At 35.7% G+C, this 21,193-nt stretch overlaps 2 protein-coding genes across 3 annotated transcripts; one reads left to right on the top strand and one right to left on the bottom strand.

Annotated features, from left to right (window-relative positions):
• The first annotated feature begins 99 nt into the window (after positions 1-99).
• Positions 100-15,856, top strand: LOC125067346. 2 transcript variants are annotated; one of them, XM_047675893.1, is made up of 23 exons: positions 100-123; positions 223-329; positions 1,342-1,450; positions 1,543-1,602; positions 6,023-6,203; positions 6,665-6,765; positions 7,391-7,483; positions 7,757-7,792; positions 7,876-7,914; positions 8,059-8,106; positions 8,452-8,551; positions 8,887-9,025; positions 9,149-9,275; positions 9,351-9,584; positions 9,657-10,581; positions 10,753-10,908; positions 11,020-11,146; positions 11,804-11,940; positions 12,460-12,483; positions 12,568-12,732; positions 13,023-13,469; positions 13,641-13,897; positions 14,115-15,856. In XM_047675893.1, the coding sequence occupies exons 1-23, from the start codon at positions 107-109 to the stop codon at positions 15,847-15,849; spliced, it is 5,364 nt and encodes a 1,787-aa protein (XP_047531849.1). In that variant the 5' UTR covers positions 100-106; the 3' UTR covers positions 15,850-15,856. The 2 variants fall into 2 exon arrangements, with proteins under 2 accessions (XP_047531849.1, XP_047531850.1); XM_047675894.1 differs by lacking the exon at positions 7,876-7,914.
• A 4,223-nt stretch (positions 15,857-20,079) lies between these two features.
• LOC125067260 (uncharacterized protein CG16817-like) lies at positions 20,080-20,769 on the bottom strand. The gene has a single exon (XM_047675744.1). It carries the CDS (start codon positions 20,619-20,621, stop codon positions 20,127-20,129), a length of 495 nt encoding a protein of 164 aa, XP_047531700.1. The 5' UTR covers positions 20,622-20,769; the 3' UTR covers positions 20,080-20,126.
• Positions 20,770-21,193: the final 424 nt, after the last annotated feature.

A 21,193-nucleotide genomic window follows, 5' to 3' on the forward strand; every position in this document is an offset into this window, starting at 1 on the left:
TAAAATCACTAGACATTTAACTCAAAATAATGTCATATTTCGAACTAGTTTTGACAATTTAAAAGTGAAAGGAAAATTATTTGTAAAAGTATAAAAAAAACTAAAAATGAATCGCAATAAAAGGTATGCTTTTTATGATAATACTCTTCAATTAATTATGGGTGCAAAACATACAAATTATTTTATGTTATCAAAATTCACATATTAATTTATATTTTTCAGAATATGCAAGTGTCCTCCAAGGCTACAACAAGTTTGCAAGCACGCTAAAATAACTGAGTGTAAAGATGTATCAGAAATAATTGAAGCTCTAACTTATCAGGCTGAAAGTAAATAGTACTTTTTATAGTAACTCTACCAACCAACAAATACTATATAACCGCCGCGAACTACTCCGAAAACGTATCGCAATAAAAAGTCCATCGCTGAATACCACGCGATACCTACCTTGAAAAGGCACAAATTTAGGCAAAACCTTTCCAATGATAGTAAATTTAAAAAAGACTTATAATATGTTATAACATAAATAATACTGTATAATCAGAGCATTCACATATTCTTAACCCTACAAGGAAATGTTTCGTTTTGTGTACCTACTTATATTACCTAATCTGAAATCGATTTACTTTTAGAAGGGGAGGTTTTTAATTCTTTTGTAACGCGATATCTTTGCCCGTCGGTGATCTATTTATTTTAATAGGATTGTAACATTGTTGTTGGCCTCATTTCGAATAGAAGGACCACATAATACTTTTTATTTAGTTCCTTAAAACCTTCCTTAAATTATTCCTGCAAGTACTTTTCAATTAAAAATAATTTCAATCAAAAGGTAAGTATTCGGATGCATTAATTTGATGTTATAAATTGTTTTATTATCTCGCTTAATTTATTTTTGCAGTTATTTTTATAATTACAGTTTGAGTCATCATTACATATATAATTGGTTTTATTATGTATCAATGATTATCTCAAGTCCAGTGTATATTAAGTACATAGTTAAGTGTATTAATTAATATAATATAACAATTTATTTGTCAACTATAAATAAAATAATAGAATTTAATTACCTATGTTATCGTGGATGATTACGTCTTAACGAAAAATAAGTAAGACACGATCGCTGTGTCTTGGTCAGACAATATGTCAATGTTATTTTTATCCGAGTCCAACGCGTTACTATTATATCGTAGGTACTTTTACTCCGGCTCAAAATTGCTTCGGCAAGAAATGAGAAAGTACAGATTTATTTTATTTTATGGTAATGTATAGCTACTTTTATAATCGAAAACTCCATTATAAATGCAAAAGTCAATAATTCTTAACTTACATTGTCTGCTTCAGGTTCAAAGAAATACCAGAAAGTAAAAACTCCGCATTTCAAAACCAAACCGTTCAAGCCACGACATTATAAGGATACCTGTGTTCCAATGGTTCCATCAATGCATACGAGGTAAAGCATAATTTAATAATTGTTTATATGTTATACACCTTTAATAAACTAGGGATTATTTTTTGGTACTTATTTTGATTTATTAATTTCAGATTAAAGTATATTGGTCATTGTTCCATTGAACCGCAAAAGGATTCAGATAATAAATCGAGGTAATTAAATAAAATATTTATAAATAAACTTAAGTTCTAACTTATAATAACTCTAGTTAGTAAATGATAAACGCCACCTGATGGTGTTTGGTCACCTACGCCCAAAGACATTGACATTGCAGTGCCAGTGCTTAGTGTCCCTTGTTCTTGTATTTATACTCACCCTTACTGATGGACCAGGGATATGGAAAAGATGAAGGGTTACGCGTTACTAGGTGCGCGAGGTTCCGAATACACAAAAGTGTTCCTCACGAAAGTGTTTTTTAGCGACGACCATCTCAGAGCACAGCCATAAAATGTTTATCCACCAACGCGACATCACGGTCGCTGAAATTGTGCTCTCTATGATTCCACGGATCCGAGATGGCCCAGTGGTTAGAACGCGTGCATCTTAACCGATGATTTCGGGTTCAAACCCAGGCAGGCACCACTGAATTCTCATGTGCTTAATTTGTGTTTATAATTCATCTCGTGCTCGGCGGTGAAGGAAAACATCGTGAGGAAACCTGCATGTGTCTAATTTCATTCAAATTCTGCCACATGTGTATTCCGCCAACCCGCATTGGAGCAGCGTGGTGGAATATGCTCCAAACCTTCTCCTCAAAGGGAGAGGAGGCCTTTAGCCCAGCAGTGGGAAATTTACAGGCTGCTAATGCTAAAAAAAAAAATGATCCCACGTATACAGGGTGTCCCAAAAGTGCCCTCTGTGGCACTACGCTGGAGATACATAGCAAAGTCGCCATACTGGGAATCGACGTTCGGTGCGACCTCAATCCAAAGGATCACATCGAGGCTGTTATAAAAACAGCCTCACGTAAACTCGGAGTCCTGAACAAGGTGCGGCGTTTTTTCGATGAATTATTGGCGATGTAAAGGTCACCAACACCCTCGAGCCTTTACAATTGCGTCGAGAGATAGCGGCACTCAGCGCTTTCTATCGAATGTGTCACGGCGAGTGCTCAGAGGAACTATTCTCCCTTATTCCTGCTTCCCCTTTCCTTCACAAGTCCACGCGTGCTGGTTCTCGATGTCACCGCCTAACTGTGACATCAATTCCATCGCGTACAAAGAAATTTGGCAACTCTTTTCTTTGTCACACTTCCAAAACATGGAATTCTTTACCAGCGCACGTATTCCCCTCCTCTTATGACCTGGGTTCCTTCAAACGAGGCGTGAAGAGGCATCTTGCGGGCCGGCAAGGCGGGGGCGGCTAGAGCAGATTACTACCACTTACCATCAGGTGGAGCAGAGTCATTTGCCCTCCCGGGCTATAAAAAAAAAAAAAGTCGACGTCAAGCCGAAATTTCCTGACAGGTAATGCTACACCAGTTATCAGAAAAATTTAAAAAAAAATTTAAGTCATGTATTTTTGAAGTTATGGAAATTTTTCTTTTATTCCAGAAAATGTACACCATGTGACCGTTTTTTCATTCCTGTTGTTACAAATATTTACTTTTTGCCAATTTTTTTTCTCTTACGTCATCCCGAATAGTGCTTTATGTAACCTATGATCCTAAACCCTGTGCCGATCACTCCAACTTGTAGGAAAATGACATTTTATACCGTACCAAGTTTTCAAAATTAATTTTTCGCTCTACTTCAACTGATCGTCCTGAAAAAAAAATGTACTACTGCAGTTTGGCAAGCAGCTTTAAAAGTTAGCGCATTTAATAAGGATTCTAACGTGGTATAACACTTACTCCTTTATTTCTTAGATCGGCCATAAAATTTTTTTTTGTTAAACAAAGTCTGTTTTCAACAATCTCTTTGAAATTACAAAAAACGATTCTAGTGCACTCAAAGCGTTCCTAATGACCACAGCGTGGTTTAAATAAGATGGAGAGAGGCATTCCATAAAGTGTGAGCGAGACAGATAGTGACGCTTATGACATACGGACGCAAATAAGTAAACTAGAGTAAAATAGACAGTTTCTTTTTTATGATTTTTATTACTTTTTTTTTATAAAAGATGTTCAAATTGCCGTCCTTCAGCAGCAATGCAAGCTCGACATCTCCTTAAAAAAGATCGCGAAATGAGGCGGGCAAATCTTCCATTATTTACAAATTCTACTACTTCCGCTATTCTCTGTCTAAGCTCTTCTACATTTTCAATCGACTTGGAATAGACTTTTTCCTTTACTGCTCCCCAGTAAAAAAAATCTAGAGGATTTAAATCGGGTGAGCGGGCGGGCCATGAGATTGTACCAGCCCGCTCTATCCATCTGTCTGGATATTCCTCGTTAAGGTGGTCTCGAACTAAGCGGCTGTAATGCGCAGGACAACCATCTTGCTGGAACCACATATCTCTTAAAATAGTAAGCGGCACGTCCTCCAGCAAATTAGGTAAATGATTTTGTAAGAAATCCAAATAAATTTCAGCATTTAAAACTTCTGGTAACTCAAAAGGCCCTATGACTTTTCCGTTCAAAATTCCAGTCCACATATTAACTTTGAAACGGTACTGTGATCTATCTTGTCTCATCAATCGTGGATTTTCGACGTGCCACTCGTGTAGATTGTGTAGGTTCATGTAGCCGTCTTTTTTATAGGTTGATTCATCCGACCACAAATTTTTTTCTAAGAATTGTAGGTCTTCTCGGTGTTTTTGAATCATTGTTTGGCAAAAAGCAACCCGAGGTTTTTTTGGGCACACCTGTGCTAGCCTCAATTCCACGTACCGAACAACTTGGGTCCTCATCAACTGCTTGAAGGACAACTGCCTCGTAGGGTAGTGAAATTCTACCTTCACCATGCACTTGGTTTGGCAATCGGCCCTCAGAGAACAGTAGACGGTGCACATTGGTAAAAACTCTGTGATCCGGATAGCGATCTGCATTAGGGTATCTCTCGCGATACCGTCTCGCGGCTTCACTGGCATTACATAAACATTCTCCATAAATGAGGTGCATGTTGGCATATTCCTGTGTAGTGTACGTAGCCATGGTATGGTACAAATACACAATAACACGTAAGTCCAGGGAAAAGCAAAGGTCGTCGTAGATCAAAAATGTCCAAATCCAAATCACAAGCAAATAAGTCTGTAAACGAAGCCAAAGTAGTTAGAACACAAAATAACACCAGCGATTACGAAAAGATGCGTAGTAAACGAAGGAGCGTTGCGTACTGATCTGTAGTGCGTGTATCAATACCAATAAGTAGCGTCTCTGCCTGTCTTGCTCAAACTTAACGTGACTCTCTATCTCTCTGTCTCGTTCACTTATTTGCGTCCGTATGTCACAAGCGTCACTATCTGTCTCGCTCACACTTTATGGAATGTCTCTCTCCATCTTATTTAAACCACGCTGTGGTCATTAGGAACGCTTTGAGTGCACTAGAATCGTTTTTTGTAATTTCAAAGAGATTGTTGAAAACAGACTGTGTTTAACAAAAAAAATTTTTATGGCCGATCTAAGAAATAAAGGAGTAAGTGTTATACCACGTTAGAATCCTTATTAAATGCGCTAACTTTTAAAGCTGCTTGCTAAACTGCAGTAGTACATTTTTTTTTCAGGACGATCAGTTGAAGTGGAGCGAAAAATTAATTTTGAAAACTTGGTACGGTATTAAATGACATTTTCCTACAAGTTGGAGTGATCGGCACAGGGTTTAGGATCATAGGTTACATAAAGCACTATTCGGGATGACGTAAGAGAAAAAAATTGGCAAAAAGTAAATATTTGTAACAACAGGAATGAAAAAACGGTCACATGGTGTACATTTACTGGAATAAAAGAAAAATTTCCATAACTTCAAAAATACATGACTTAAATTTTTTTTTAATTTTTCTGATAACTGGTGTGGCATTACCTGTCAGGAAATTTCGGCTTGACGTCGACTTTTGGGACACCGTGTATATTTCAAACAGGAATTAAATATATCCGAATGTATTAAATAATATAATATTAATAAAAAAGTGAATAAATAAAATAAGTCGCGAGGGCCAAACCCAGGAAAGCGAAAGCTTAATTTGTGTTTATAATTCATATCGTGCTTGTCGGTGAAGGAAAACATTGTGAGAAAATCTGCATGTGTCTAATTTCGATGAAATTCTGCCACATGTGTATCCACTAACCCGCGTTGTAGCAGCGTGGTGGAATAAGCTCCTAAGAACCTAATAAACTGAAAATTTTAAAAAGCACGGGTAACTGCGAGCCCGTGGATGCAGTTTTGTTTAAAAAAGAAGACTTGCACGACACTATGCCATTATGTATATGTATTGCTTATTATGACTCATATTGACAATGATGTAACGTATCCAAGACCGAGAGTATTCCTTATAATTTTAGTATACAAAAGATGTTTTCATAAAACAAATCAAATATATATAATAGTAAAAGTCCGATTCCTTCACAAAAATATACACACACATATATATGTGTGTGCGAACATTATAAGGCATTAAAAATATGTTGGGTTGCAGACGGGCATATGATTTCGAGTCGTCAGAAGAGGAAGACGCAGGCGGCATTCTAAAGAAAAAAAAAAAGAAGGAAAGATACAAAAAGAAGGTCCGGTATTTCGACCTTTTGCCTGGTGATGTGATGCTCCCCACACCCGTTCCTGTGATAAAACATTCAGCATCTGATAAGTCAATTTTTAATGTAAGCATGTGATTTATTTTCATTATAGAATTTTTTATTAGACTAATATAATTTTCAAAATGTGAAAGCAAATTAATGAATGAAACAAATGAATGGGTTTCAAGGGATTTTTACCCACTAAAACCACTGTTTTGGTCGTCTTCGTCACGGATCGGAGAGGCTGCTGCTGGATCGTGTTAATATATAAAGCATCCCGGAAATATCGCCTCCCCGCATTCCTTGCTAAAGCTTACGGCAGCGCGAGGCCACCCCGGCTGCGGTCCCTCTCAGGGCACCAGAGTCACGCCCTCTTTTAAGCTTCGGAGTAGAACCTTAAAAGAAAAGACTGACCCTACAATGTACCGCTTAAATATGTCGTTTGGACTTCCAATAAACAATAATATACAAAAATATACAATTTTGAAGGCAACCAATAACCTTAATTTAACACGACAAATATTTTTTGGTTTATTACCCAAAAGGTGCCGAGTCCTAAAACCAGCGGTGAAGTAATCCAAGCCCAGAAAGCTACTGTAACTTCGGAAGATTATAAACCACCTATACCACCTGCATCTGGTTACGAGTAAGTCTTCGGCCGATTTTTTTCTAATACTTTCTGAGATATGAATTATTGGCAGGATTATTCCTCTGTATCTTGTTAAATTAAAGATTCTTCAAAAATTTTAATCGTAATACAGGGCGAAAATGTAAGATGGCCACATTTTCAGAGATAAAACATACCGTAAGCTTAAATTTTATTTAAACGTATATCATTATTATTTTAAGAATTTGCGGGCTTGATGGATTTCGTTACGTTTTGAAATTGGTTCAAAAACGGCAAAAATAACGTGCAGTTTGTCATTTTTTTATAGAAGACCATTCAATTCATTATAATCTTTTTCTATTTACCACCTTATTATATAAGTTCACCCACAAAAGTGCGCCCCTTACCACGTAAAATTAATTAGTAGCGGCGTTAATTAGTATTGAGTGACATTCGTGCTATCAAGATGGCTTAGTATGTGTGACATGGTTAACACTAGAATAAGGCCTTTGTTTTCATGTTTTACAAGTATACGTAGTCGTAGTTACTTAAATTGTTATATTTATAAGTCATTAGACGTATAAATATAACAATTTAGGAAAAAGTTATGTTTTCGGTTTTAAGGATTGTTTTTCTTCTAAACTTTTGTGTTTTTAATTTTTAGATTGTTCAAACCACATAGCGGGATAATAGTAAACAAAGAAAAATCTTTCGCGCCCGACGTAGTATTCATGCCCGGTCCAAGAACCATAGCAAGGTAAGGCCAATTAAATACCATCCCGATAAATCAGTTCACATAACGAAACGTTAAGATTCAACATAAACTTGTCAATAAGGAATTCTGTAAATTTAAAAAAGTAGGACAAATTATTTGGATGAAGTTATCTTGGTGCTAGTAGCGTAGTTATCGTAGGGCCAATATACGTTAAAGAGGGGGCGAGGGCCCGATTCTTTTTCTATGCACCGGGGCCCTTACCCAACTAGCTACGCCACTGCTTGGTGCTAACATTTAATTTTTTTATTTTTACAGCTATAAAGAAAAAAGTAAGCCGTGTCGTAAAGGCGGGTCAGTTCATGTCATATTTTGTAAATAATTTTATGATATTCACATTATTCACATCTTAATATTTTTTATGCATTTATTTCCAGAATATGTTATAGAAAAACATGTCATAAAAAGAAATGTCGGTGAGTGTCACTTTTTGCTTTAAGTTTTAAATTTGTAGTCGTAAAAAAATTGACCATCCCTGATATATAGTTATAAGTACTTTAAAATCAAAATTAATATTTTAGCATTTAATGTATTATTATATATTGTGCGTGCATTTACAGAAAATATGCAGCTTTAAGAAATCGTAAAAGTAAAAGACAATCTAGAAGGTAAAACACATATATTATAAACTTATTAATTTAGTTTAATGAAGATTTTTTTTTTCTAGGTTTCTAGAATTTTTTATAAATGCGATAGGTACTATAAATATAATTATAAACAAGTAGTAATATAATATGCTAATAACATAAATGAAGCTGTGCGAGTAAAAAAAATAAAAAGGAGCATTGTTAAGCACTGTGGTCTTGTCTTCGCCAGAATTAGTTTTCTTCATGTTCATCACCTATTTTGCTCGATTACATCGTCATTGGAAATCACTCAAACATCGGAGTCTAAAATATTGCTTCATTTTGATTTATCGTTTACATAACAATAATTCATTTGAGATCTTTCAGGGAGATTCAAAGTGGAAAGGCAAGGTCTAGAAGTACTCAGAGACATTTAAAGGATGACGATTCCGTTTGTGGTCTTGACGATATACCAAGACCTGAACATGTGAGTTTCGTCATTTAGATTTCACCTACGATTTGTATCATTATAAAATCATTACTTAAAATTATAACATAAATTAATGTAAGTTTTTGTCATGTAGAATGTAAGAACTGTTATGTCATCTCAATTAGATATTAAATGAAATACTTTATTTGAGTATGTTGCAATATAAAACATTAAATAGTGTGTATTGTGCCATAAATTAAACGTATATCAAATTTAACAGCAGCATTCTGGTTCATGTTAGCATTAAAGGACATACATATTATGATATAGAATGCTAAATAAGCGATTAGGCACTTTTAATAATCCTCAAAGTACCCGTGTCATGATTATAGGTCCATATACCAGCTAATCTGAAACGAGGCACACTACAGACGCATTCCTTAACCGTGCTACCTTGTACCAAAGAACGTAAACCAGAAATTCATTATGGAATTCTGACTGGATCCTTCAACATGTACGATGTTAAATTTAGTAAGTTGGTTTCACAGCCACGTAATTGTTTTGCCCAGAATTTCATCACATCACAGATTATCAAAAGTTAAACTTGTTATTTATTGCACACATTTGAGTGAAATACAATACAATTGTTCCTAGGTGGTAGGTCTAAAGGAAGACAAGCTCTTACAATGAGTGTAATGGCATATTGTTTAGCATTTCATTATCATCCAAAACAATGGACTATGAAATTAGTGGACAATTTGATCGATGCTGGTGATCAATGGTAATTTATTTTATATTTGAGCTGCAAAGACTAAACATTTTAAAAGCAGGACTTCTTATCCACTTCTCATCACAGGTATATACAATGCTTGGAAAAAGTGCATGATCATTCTGCAGTTCAAGGAATGTGCGAAGTTCTACCTTTCGGAAAAAAACAAACGTTAGTGTTAAATGGGAAACGCATGCAGGTCCTTCTAGGCGAGCCCGATATTGTAGGCTATTCAATGTCATTAGACCCAACTGTTTATAATTTGTGTAGAGGTCTTAAAGCGTTCTTTAAGGACAATCGTGCCGGAATATTGTTAACGAGGTATTTATATCATTATATAATACCCTTTTATATTCTTATTTATTGGTTTTAATTAATGATAAAACTTTTTAGGGTACTTAAAGTGGTTATATGGAAGGATAGAATATGTTATTACATATTTGATCCAGCCGGACGGGACTCAAGGGCATATTCCAATTTTTCTAATGGTTGCGCTGCTCTTATTAATGTGAAAGACTTAGAATCAGTAGCTGAAGTTCTTCTGGCACGAAGTGTATTGGAAGACCAAAAATTTGTGCTAGCTTCTCTTAAAGTTTTAAAAATGGTTGATGAAAAATGCGATGAAGATTTCGAATCAGACAAGGAACTTACACAAGTGGAAAAAGCAATGATGGGGTACAGAATTTTGAATGAAAATTGTGCCATCGTAAACGCGAATATGCACTTGGGTGATAGATGTTTTGAAGATGCCAAATATCGTCAAGCGTTGTCAATAGCGATAGTAGCAATGACATACGCGAAAATATCACCTCCGAATACATGGTTTTCAAAGACGCTAGATAAAATATTACGGTTAGGCAATAAATTGTACGTCGATTGTGTGTACCCAAAGGTAATGATAGATATAACTATTGATAACATACCCAACGAAATCATTGTTGGTCCATATGCATGTGAAATAATCATATATCGAGAGAGGGTAAAAGGACAATTATTCACTACAAAAGAATGCTTACTAAATATACGGACAGGGTTAGAAGAAATATTTAGCCACGAGTATAATAGTGGTATTTTAGAGTTCAATAATTATGTACTAGCAGTATGGAGACAAAAAGATATGTACTATTTATTTGATCCATATCCAAGAACAAATGACGGGTTAAGATCATTTTCAGCTGGTAAAGCTTGTTGTTTTATGCTTTTGAATCCAGAGACAATAGCAGAAGTATTTACAAAAAATTGGGACTACTTACCAGCCACGACGCAGTTCCTCATTCACGCATTTAAAGTGCTTAAATTAAAAAAAAGAGAACCTAAGGTAATAATAGAAGAAAATACAAAAATGTCACAAAAATGAAATTAAATATCTTATTTAAATAACGTATTTGAATTAGTTAAAAAGTAGCGCTTCCAATAAATCTTCAAGAGATATTGTGATAAGGTATTTTGACTGAATATGACATTTAATTATATTAATGAATAATTTCAGGCTCAAATAGTTTGTACACTGAGTGACGAACAGTTACCTGGTATGAAGAAAATAAAGCGCAAAGTCCTCCCTATGAGTCAATCTCGAGGAGATGGCGGTAAAGAGATAATCCATGATGTCTTTCCTACGGAAGATTTTAAAGAAAGCCTGGCCGGGGTTGGTATAGGTCATTGAATTGATCAATATGAATGAGTGTACTTTTGAACTGAAATAGGATATTTGTTATATAAAGAATTTTATTAAAATCCAAGTATTGAAATATTTTAGCCACAAGTTGATGAAGAACAAATGGGAGATATTATTTCTTTAGTCGACAGCATTCAAGAAGATTATCTTCCTCCAATACCTTTAAGATACAAAAATATGCCACCTGAACCACTGCAGGAAAAAATAGGTAAATTGTATTGTATCTGTATTCGGTACTAATATCATGAATGTGAAATTGTGACGCTAGAACAGGTAGGCGGTTTTTATAAAATAGTTATGTCATGGAATAGGCAGCGACCTTTTTAATTTCATTCGCAATCTAACAACACTGGAGATAATTGTCGGATTGGAGTTTTATTGTCAAAATAGTCCAATGCGACCCAGATTTGAACCTGGGCCCTCGTGATCTGTAGCCTAATAAGTTAAGCACTCGGTGCGGAAGTTGTATGATGAAGTCGACTGACCTATTTCGGTCACGGCCGCCAATTGAATGGGAGAAAAACCAACTACGCAAGAGATGTTACAGAGCACAAGTGTGTCCGCAAACACAAGTGTACTTTCTACTGCTTCGCTCTTATAATCCAATGGGACGGCAAATCCAACACGACCGGAAAGATTTCAGGCGTAGGAGCAGGATCAACAGATTTACGTGCTTTTCGAGGCTGCTACAGATGATTTTACGACAGAAATACCCAATAACCTATTATCGGACCGACCCGGAGCTTGAACCCAGGACCTCAGGATAAGTGGCCACCAGATCATCGCGGTAGTGAACTGGGATACCTGGGTACAAGGAAGTTTATGATGTGATGTCGTAAGTTAGAAAGTATTCCTCGTGCGGCAGTGAACCTGGACTCGCCGACGGTGTCGGTGACGCAGGTGGTCCCGCCGTGGCCGCGGCCGCGCGACAAAACGCACGAGCGGCCCGAGCCCGACCCCGAGCCCGAGCCCACGCCGCCGCCCACCCCGCCGCCCTCGCCGGTATTGCCACTGCAACTAACTACTGCACATTTACTCGGTCGGAGTTTTGTATCGTTGTGTAATAAGAAAAATATGTCAAACATTAGGTTAATACTATTGTATTTTACGCATTTTCAATATTAATGATAGTTTTCGCACCAAAACACAAACTGAAGTTTTTTTTTAAACCTAATGTCTAATATATGTTTCTAATTATAATTACGCTATTACGAAATACGCATTACCGATCATTAAAAATAATCTATTTGGTTTTAAAATCTACCACCGGTTCGGATCTACACCTCGGACCTGAGAAGAACCGGCGAAAGAAACGCAACGAGATATTTTTGATATTTTCTACAATAATAGCTTTCATGCAATAATAAATAAATATTTTCGATATTTGAAATAACTTTATTTGAATACCGTTCGTAAATATATTTGTTACTTATTCTCGCTTTATCTGCTATTTAGAATGTAACGATTTCTCATTTTGCTCGATCTCGTTATATATAACTAATTTAATGATGTATTTTGCAGCCACCAGAAGGAGGCCTAGAAGAGGTAAGCTAAACAATACATCTTTCGTTATAAAGAGATATATAAATTATGACTTTCTTTCATTTTCTATTCGTAAATATGTTTTAGGAGGAAGAAGAAGGCGACGAAGAAGAGGAGGAACATATGTCAAAAAAAAAGAGAGAAGAAGAAGAAAGAAAGAGGGCTGAAGAAGAAGCTCGAAGAAAAGCTGAAGAACTTCCTCCCCCATTACCACCGCCACCGCCTTCGCCACAGCCTGAACCAGAAGTACCGGTACTTTATCTTTTAAATAAAATAAATAAAAACGATTTTACAAGATTTGGACTAATCTACGTATCAAATAAAAACTGAAATATGACCAATATCAATTAAATTGATATGGGACTAAATTACCTATAGTAACCAATGAAAAAAGTATCAAAAAGTACATACATACATACTTCTTTGAAGTCGTTTAAAAATGGTATTTAAAATATCCCATTTATATGAGTTAATTTATCAAAACAATGTGTGGGTTCATATTTTTAATAAAATTTAGGGAAAAATGTTTTCTAAATTTTCAGTTGGCGCAACCGATACAAGTAGTTGAAGATGAAATTCAAACTATGTCACCGGTTAAGGTGGATCGAGAAATTTTACTTACAGAAGATGCGCAGTATCGATTTAAATTGAGACAACTTCGCAAAAAAATGACGCCGCCATTATTAGAAACCGATTTCGATCTAACGGCAGAAGAAGAACTCGCAAAACCAAGTAACTTTAAAAATTTGCCCGATAATACGCAAATAATAAGAGGAACATCTGCCATATCGGATGGAAGTGCTATTGATGTTTTACCATTTGCGGCAATCATGGCCATCGTAACCTCCTACAAATATGCAGTAAACACGTGGACGACAGGCTTAGTGAACTTTGTAGTGGACACCGCTAATAAATTATATCAGAATAAAAAAGAAAAATTTCAACTTGCTCCAGTTCATATTATACCGAAGATTGCCATTGGTCATCAAGTAAGTTTTTGCAAATAACTGTTAATTTCTAGACATTTTAATGAAATGAAAACGACAGAATTGCGTATCATGAAATACTAAATATACATTTAGCCCTCATTAATTTAAGTAATTATGTAATACGAAGTAAGTTAATTGTTGATAAATAATTTTTGTTTCCTTTATTTACAGGCATATCACGCTACTATAGACGTAGTAGGAGAGGGAGCAACATGGCAATTAGAGGATGTTTTGATTAGAAAATTTTTACCTAAATATGACAGAGGAATGATAACAACAGCGTCATATAGCTCTGCATTTTTTAGAAAAAACAATCTCTATTATCTATTTGACGGCAGCTCTTGCAACGCGATGGGCTTGAGAGAAGGTAATGTCAAAGGAAAGGCATGTTTTCTTCGATTTCGCTCGTTACATGATCTCGTGGCAAGGTAAGATATATTATGTTTGTTATAATAGACAATTTAATTCGTTGTTTTTTGGGCTTTTATGGGAATATTGTAACGAAGTTATTATTTTCGAAAGCTTAATTTTTTAGAAGTATAATTGAATTTTAATGAAAGGCATATGCTATTTGAAAATGCAATATTAAATTAATCCAAGAATTTCAAGGGAAAAAAATTACGTTAATATTACATTGGTTTACAGGGTTTTGTACAATAAAGATGGGAAAAATGAAGATCAACAGTTTATACTAAGCAGAATAATAGTTAGAAGACTTTTGACAGAGCCAAGGTTAAAATTACCGGAAGACTATGACTTCGCTACTGGAGCACCGAAATCCAATAAGTCAAGATATTCGATAGCAGATTCCGGCAAAGGATCCGAAAGAAAAAAATCATCTATTGCGTCATCCAACATAAAGAGTGAAACCGTAATTGGATATCAACAAATTACCGGAATATACAGAATAGAAGGAACAACAGCACTTAAAGACAGAAAAGCTAGTTCCGACATAAAATCTTGTCATTTTGTGAGTTTAATAGCAATGCTAATGGCAACAATGCATCCCATCCGGACATGGGACCATGTTATGGTAGATACGTGCATAGAAAAAGGGTTGGAAATTCATGCAAAAGCTACTAATTTAAGCGTTTGCGAGAAGAGGGTAATAAAAAATGTCATATTAGATGGCAAATTCGTTAATGTTAATATAAAGAAAATTATAGTTGTTAATGAAAATCAAGAAAAGAGATTAGATCAGTATTTGAAAGCTGTGTTAAACAGGCTTAGGTATGTTATCATTAGATTCCCTTCTTGTAGCATGGTTATCTGTAAATCCGATGGCTATTATCACATCTTTGATCCATACCCACCACCCGATGAAAATAACCCAGACCAGATGATGAAAGATATTAAGAAGAAAAAAGATTCTGCTGCACCGGCAGTGCCCCAAAAGTTGGGTGCTGTTGCTGGCTGGACATTGTATGATTCAATTAATTCGCTAATAAATAGAATAAACAGAGCTGTTTCCGCGCCAAATTCGCCAGAATTTTATACTTTTGAATTAACTTCTATAAAAACTGCTCCACGCCATTCGGCACTCAACTACAGGCTCAGTCCTCTTTTCAAGCCAGACGTTAATCCGAACTTGCCATACCTGAAGCGAAGAAGAATTCGTCCTAATGTGGATGAAAAAATTTACTGGTTAAATATTGAGACCGTTCCTTGGTCTCGTATGAACACCGTAAACGATTTAGGGCTTGAGAGAAAAACTCCTAAGACAATGTGGAAAGATTGGGATATTGAATTTCCTGGAGATCTTTATTCACTTTGGGGAACGTTACATCCTCTGGATATGAAATTTAACGAATTGCATCGGGGCAAACAATACCTGGCTACATGCGTCATTGCGCTTGTTATGACAAGAGCGTGTGACCTAAGTGCCTGGACTAGTAGCTTTTTAGATGGCATTGTCGAAGCAGGTAATAGTTATCATATAAAATGTCACGATAAAATTGGTGGAAACCAAAATCACGAAATTAGTCTCGATGACTTGGAATCCCAATATGACATGTATCCGTATTCGTTCACAGTTAAATTCGATAAAGTTATATTTGGTTTCGTGTATAATATTTATCCTGATAGATTCAATCTAAGCAAGGCTTTAATTTTCTTCTTCGAGAAAAATACTTTAGGCATACTAGTGAGCCCCGCGAAAAACTTAGCGTTCGGGAAGACAAATCAATCGTATTTTATGTTCGATTGTCAAAGCTACGGACTACCAATATTCAGTCCGAGCCAAGGCGCCTCGTATATATTAAAATGTGAAAGCCTCAACAGATTGATATACTGCATTGCTGTAACCTTGAACATTAGGCGACACGGTCAGCAATTCCATTTGTTTAGTGTAAACGTGACCCTTGCTGAAAAATCGAAATAAACATAAAATTATTGAATTTTGTTTTTATTTACTTTGTCAATATAAAATTTAGAAATGGATCTTTTATGTTCTGGACTTATAGGTACTTGTAAATCATTCTATTTGTGTTAATTATGCTAGGACCAAGAAATTATAAAACATTAAATGGGAATTATTCCGAGCCAGTTGTAGTCACATTTTTTAAGTTAATTTCAAAACATAAAACATTTCGCCCCATCATCATTGGTGTGTCAATTTAATAAACTTTTAAGAAAGTTATTGAATATAATTTGTAAAATATATTTGCTCGTTTAGTCTAGAAATAGCATGACTGAAAGTATCTTAAAAAGAAGTAAATCTATGTGAAAATGTCGAATAAAACACGTATGTAGTACATACTTTTACTAAGTTACGTGTATTTGCTCATGCACATTTACACGATAAATTTAGATTCTCTGAAAACTCAAAAATGGCATGAAAATTGAAACGGAGACATAAATATTCGTTAATTGATCTATCAAGTATGTTCAGTACATCATACTGTAAACACATGCATATGTGTAAAACATCGCCGACTATAGCGATTTTAGAGATTTACAAATTTTTCTTGTGTTTTTCATGTATCGATAACAGTTAGGGCAGGCCCGCCGCTAGCTGTTTCGTCGCCCGCGTGCAATACCGATTATGCCGCCCTTGTTTTTTTTTCGCTGGTAAAACGCGTAACGCGTTTCCCGCACATGATGTGGGGTGTATGTGGGGCTGGCCGGCGCTGAAGGCGCCGGAATACTCACTGTAAAACCAACGGTACCCACTCCATCTTTTCGGGGGACGTCACGGGATTGCTTGCGCATACCTCACCTCTGCGGGCCTCCACATCCTAGGGGGTTCTCAGGGTACAGAGATCTCAAGCCCCGGCGACACTTATGGCGGGAGGAGAAGACGTCCATAGCGAAGACGCCTTCTTCCCGGTCTTCTTCGGCGGAACGGGTCAGCAGCACTGTTGTCACGCTCCCGCTTCGTGGCCTCCATCTGTGCCATAACGATTTCACAGAACGAGACCTTTCCAGATTTCCTTCCAGCAACATTCGCTGTCGATCATAGCGTTTATCATACAATGGCCGCCAGGTAATGACGCTGAGGCCCCCATGCTGCACACTCAATCAGGGTGTGTCAGGCCGAGTTTGCCCGTCCCATTCAGCAGCACAATCGGCCTGTATACCGAAGAAGAGTTGTGGACGCCCCACCCTCGGCAACAGGACCAACTTTCCCTCTTTCCAAGGCTTCGGGAACTGTCCACTGTTCCCAAAGCCTCCTTCCTAGGTGTTTCAGGGCGTCACGCAGAACACGTCTTAGAACTCCGTCTGGACCTGTAGTTCTGGCCCTCAATCGATCCAGGGTCATCTCAATCTCTTACTCCGTGATATGTGGTGGAGTAACATTGTTAACCGGCACGGAGCGAATGGCCATATTTGATGGGGCATGCGCACATGCTGAGTGAGGAAATAGTTCCTCGATCAGTCGCAGGAGGAGATCTGGTGGTAGCGATTCCATAACAGGAGCTCCGTGTGTCCAGAGCTTCCCTTGCAAACCACGATAGGTACGTGCCCCCACGGATCCCTGTTCAGGCCCATTAGAAGCAGGAGCTTCTAATGGGCCTGAAAGGAGGACCGTTGCTCTCTGTTTGATACAACTTATCGCCTTTTGTAACTCCTTTTTCCACTGGCGATATGTGGCCCACAGCTGTCCCTCTAAGTTTGCGTTGAGGCCGCTTCGCCTGCGACAGCGAACGTATGCCCTCTGCGTCCGGTTTGACGTCGCCCTTAGCTCTGCTATTTCGGACGACCACCACCACCACCAGTATACCTGACTGCGCGATACCCGCCGCGATAAGCCGCCCTACGACTGCATTGAGTTTTGTCAAAAAAAAAGGATAAATAATGTTTCCTTATTATGGTGGGGAATAAAATAAAAATTAACGAAGATAAACAATTATTAAGTACTTATTATGATTATTATGATTGAATTATAATTATACCCGAAACACACGTCAAAATAACTATGAACAAAATAATTGCAATTCAATTTGTCATCGTTACTGTTTATGTACCAAAACACTGTCAGAATGCGTACTAGTAACTGGGTACCTACCAATCAAGAAGGAAGCTTATAGGGGATTCCCCTAACTTCGCCAGTACTATTTTTCATAGGATAACAGACGCCGGACGTTTACGAATGCGTCTTAATTTCAACGGTTGCCAATAGGTGGGTGTGTTAACTTCATTCGGTACGGTATTTTTCCATGCTATGAATAAATTTTTATACTTAAGGATTGGTGGGTATTATGACAATGACTTAATTTAGGTACGTGATATATTGCTCAGTTTGCCGCCCCCTGGGCGTGCTGCCCGTGTGCGGTGCACGCTTTGCACGCCCGCTTACGGCGGCCCTGAGTTAGGGCAGTATTCGCTTCGAAAGCGCATAGGACCCTAATAATACCAAAAAAAAGATATTGCGAGTACGTTAACATAATGAACTACACCACATGGTTCATATTTTGTATGACTTATATGATACATATAAGTAAATGATATAAACATACTTTTAAGCCCATGTCAATATCTTAGTACTATAAAAATAAAATTAAAGTTCAATTACAATGAGATTAGTAGATTTTATAAAAAAAAAAAACTAACTTTACCTCTAGAAATATTGGCATGATTTTGAGTAACTCGAAAGTAGATGGATCTCGTGATGTGCACAATGGTCACAATTTATTTAGTTGTACCTAATAAAAACTCGTGTTTTTTTAAGTTTTAGGATTCAGTGGTTAAAACACGTGTATCTTAACCAGAGGTAGCTAGTTCAAAACTGCAAATCTGAGCAAACATAATTTAATCTGCATGTGTTTGTGTTTATAATTATTCACATCAAAAGGGATAACGTCATGAGGGAACCTGCATGAGTTAAAAAATATATTCTGTTACATTTGTATTCATCAATTCATATTGATGCAGCATGGTGTAATAAATATTTTCCTCAAAAGGAAGGTAGACCTTAGCAAAAATACTTTCAACTAGGTTTTTAGTTTTACAATAATAAAGCAGTAAAAGTCTTTTAAAAAACTATTGAATTGAATCTAATTTTATAAATACTTAAATCTTTCTCTGTCCAACTGTACACTGTTTTGCATCAGATTAAATTATTTTGGAGTTAATATCTAATATTATATATATCATTATTTGTATACATTGAACCACACTTTACAATTACACAGCATTCTGTTAAAATAAAAAAAAACTAAGTCCCTCTAGAGTTTTTCTTATATTATTTACTTGTTTTAGATACTCAAGATTATGAAATGTTTAAATTTGCTGAAAACTGTTGGTTCTATTAAACAATATCATTAATTTTTAAAGTTAATTTTGTATTTTTTACTCCAAAAAATAACATGAGCGAGTTATTTTCTTAGAAACCGTGGTGTCGTCACATTAATCTGTTAGGGATAGTTACTGATTATAAAAATATGAATTTTTAGTATTTTAATTTGTTACACAACATATTCAAGAAGCAAGCAATGTATAATATAATGTTATATTGTACATATACATTTTAACTAAAAAGTTGGAAAAGAATTGATTGATTTTTTATGAAGTACTAATTTATTAAATTGGAAATGTAATTTAATAAAAGTTTACTTTCTGATAAGTCCACCATATTTTTTTTATTTAACTTTATATTCGACAATTTTTTTTTAAAAATAATATAAGAATTCTTATTATCTATCAGTCTGCGATCACCTCTTTTGTACAAATATAAATGCTATTTATTATGCATTTATATTTAATTTAAGCAAAAGATTATTAAGAGAATCGCATATATTAAACGGTATTTAGTCACTATATGCAGTGAAACAGCTCAATAATTTGATATTATCTACCAGTAAATTATTTAAAGGCACATAATATTAGTCAACTATGCTTAAATGACAATTATATTAAAATAAAACATCATTAAAAATCTTGTTTAAAAGAAACAGTATGCAATAATATATTTAAGTCATCTACAACACAACTAAGGTTAACCTATTAAATTAAGTATACCTAAACATTCTTAAGTGTTCAAAAATGGAAAATTATAATTCATTTTATCATTGACGTATTTTTTTTTAATTCTATACAATCATTACTATAAATGAAAAAGTATATTTTTTTTATGATTTTATTATAACTGTAAAAATCTTAATATAGGTACATAATGTACTGAATATTTAAACATAATCATTAGCACTACAATAGTTCTCATTCAAGATCAGGCAGGTTTTCATCATCTGAATCGCTTTCTAGATCGTCAAATGAGGGCTTATCGCCTTTATCGCCGGCGCCGCCACCCATTGACCGCAGCATTTCCTCAATATCATGAGCGTTACCACCGCCATCCTCGTTTTCGTCATCTTCATCTTTCCATTTGTTAAAGTCTATTTTAAGGTAATGTGGTTTTTTCTTGTCTTTCGTTAATGAAGGCCAATAAGGAGCATCCTTCTTTTCTTTTCGCAGCACCATTTCTATACAGCGACCTTTATTTTCAAAGCCGCTGTTTTCAGGAACCACGGCATCGAATAATGGAATTGTTACCTCGTGGACCTTTTTATCTGGGACATTAATGCCTTTAAAATAAACAGAGTCTTTTTCTATTTTAATAGCTGGGTCTTTGGATTCGACGCTAAATGTGAGTAAAATGTCTTCCTTTCGTTGTGCCCATAATACAGGTGGAGGAACTGGTGTATCTCCCGACATTTTTAACCCACACAAATTAAAGCTCACAAAATATTCACCACGTGAAAAATTGATCAAACGCGAACTACACTAGATATCACGATTCAAATTGCGATGATTGAAATTCTAAGGACCAGTCACAGACTCGCCGATTCATTTATGGAAAACAGGGTTACCATAGAAAAAATAAAAAATAATACCATTATAATGTCATTACAATTTAATTTCCGTTAGAAAAATGTATTCAATTGTAATGCTAATTTAATTATTACTAAAAATATTATTCATTATACACAACGTCGTTAAATTGTATAAAACAAACCACAGACTGAAATTAAACTAGTTTTTAAAGGATTGCAGTGTTATAATTTGCACGGACACTTTGCAGTGTTCGTGCAAATTATAACACTGCAATTAATATACGCGATTAAATCCGTTAAAAACTAGTTTTATTTCAATGTGTAATAATCGCGAAAATCTAAGACAACATTAAACCACAGACTGAATTACGTTTTAAAATTTTAAATTACCAAAGTTACTAGAATCTTCTTTTTGTTTTTTTTTTATAATGTATTTATTAAATTATATCTAGC

The sequence above is a fragment of the Vanessa atalanta genome, chromosome 11 (genome assembly GCF_905147765.1).
Source record: "Vanessa atalanta chromosome 11, ilVanAtal1.2, whole genome shotgun sequence".
NCBI classification, from domain to species: domain Eukaryota; kingdom Metazoa; phylum Arthropoda; class Insecta; order Lepidoptera; family Nymphalidae; genus Vanessa; species Vanessa atalanta.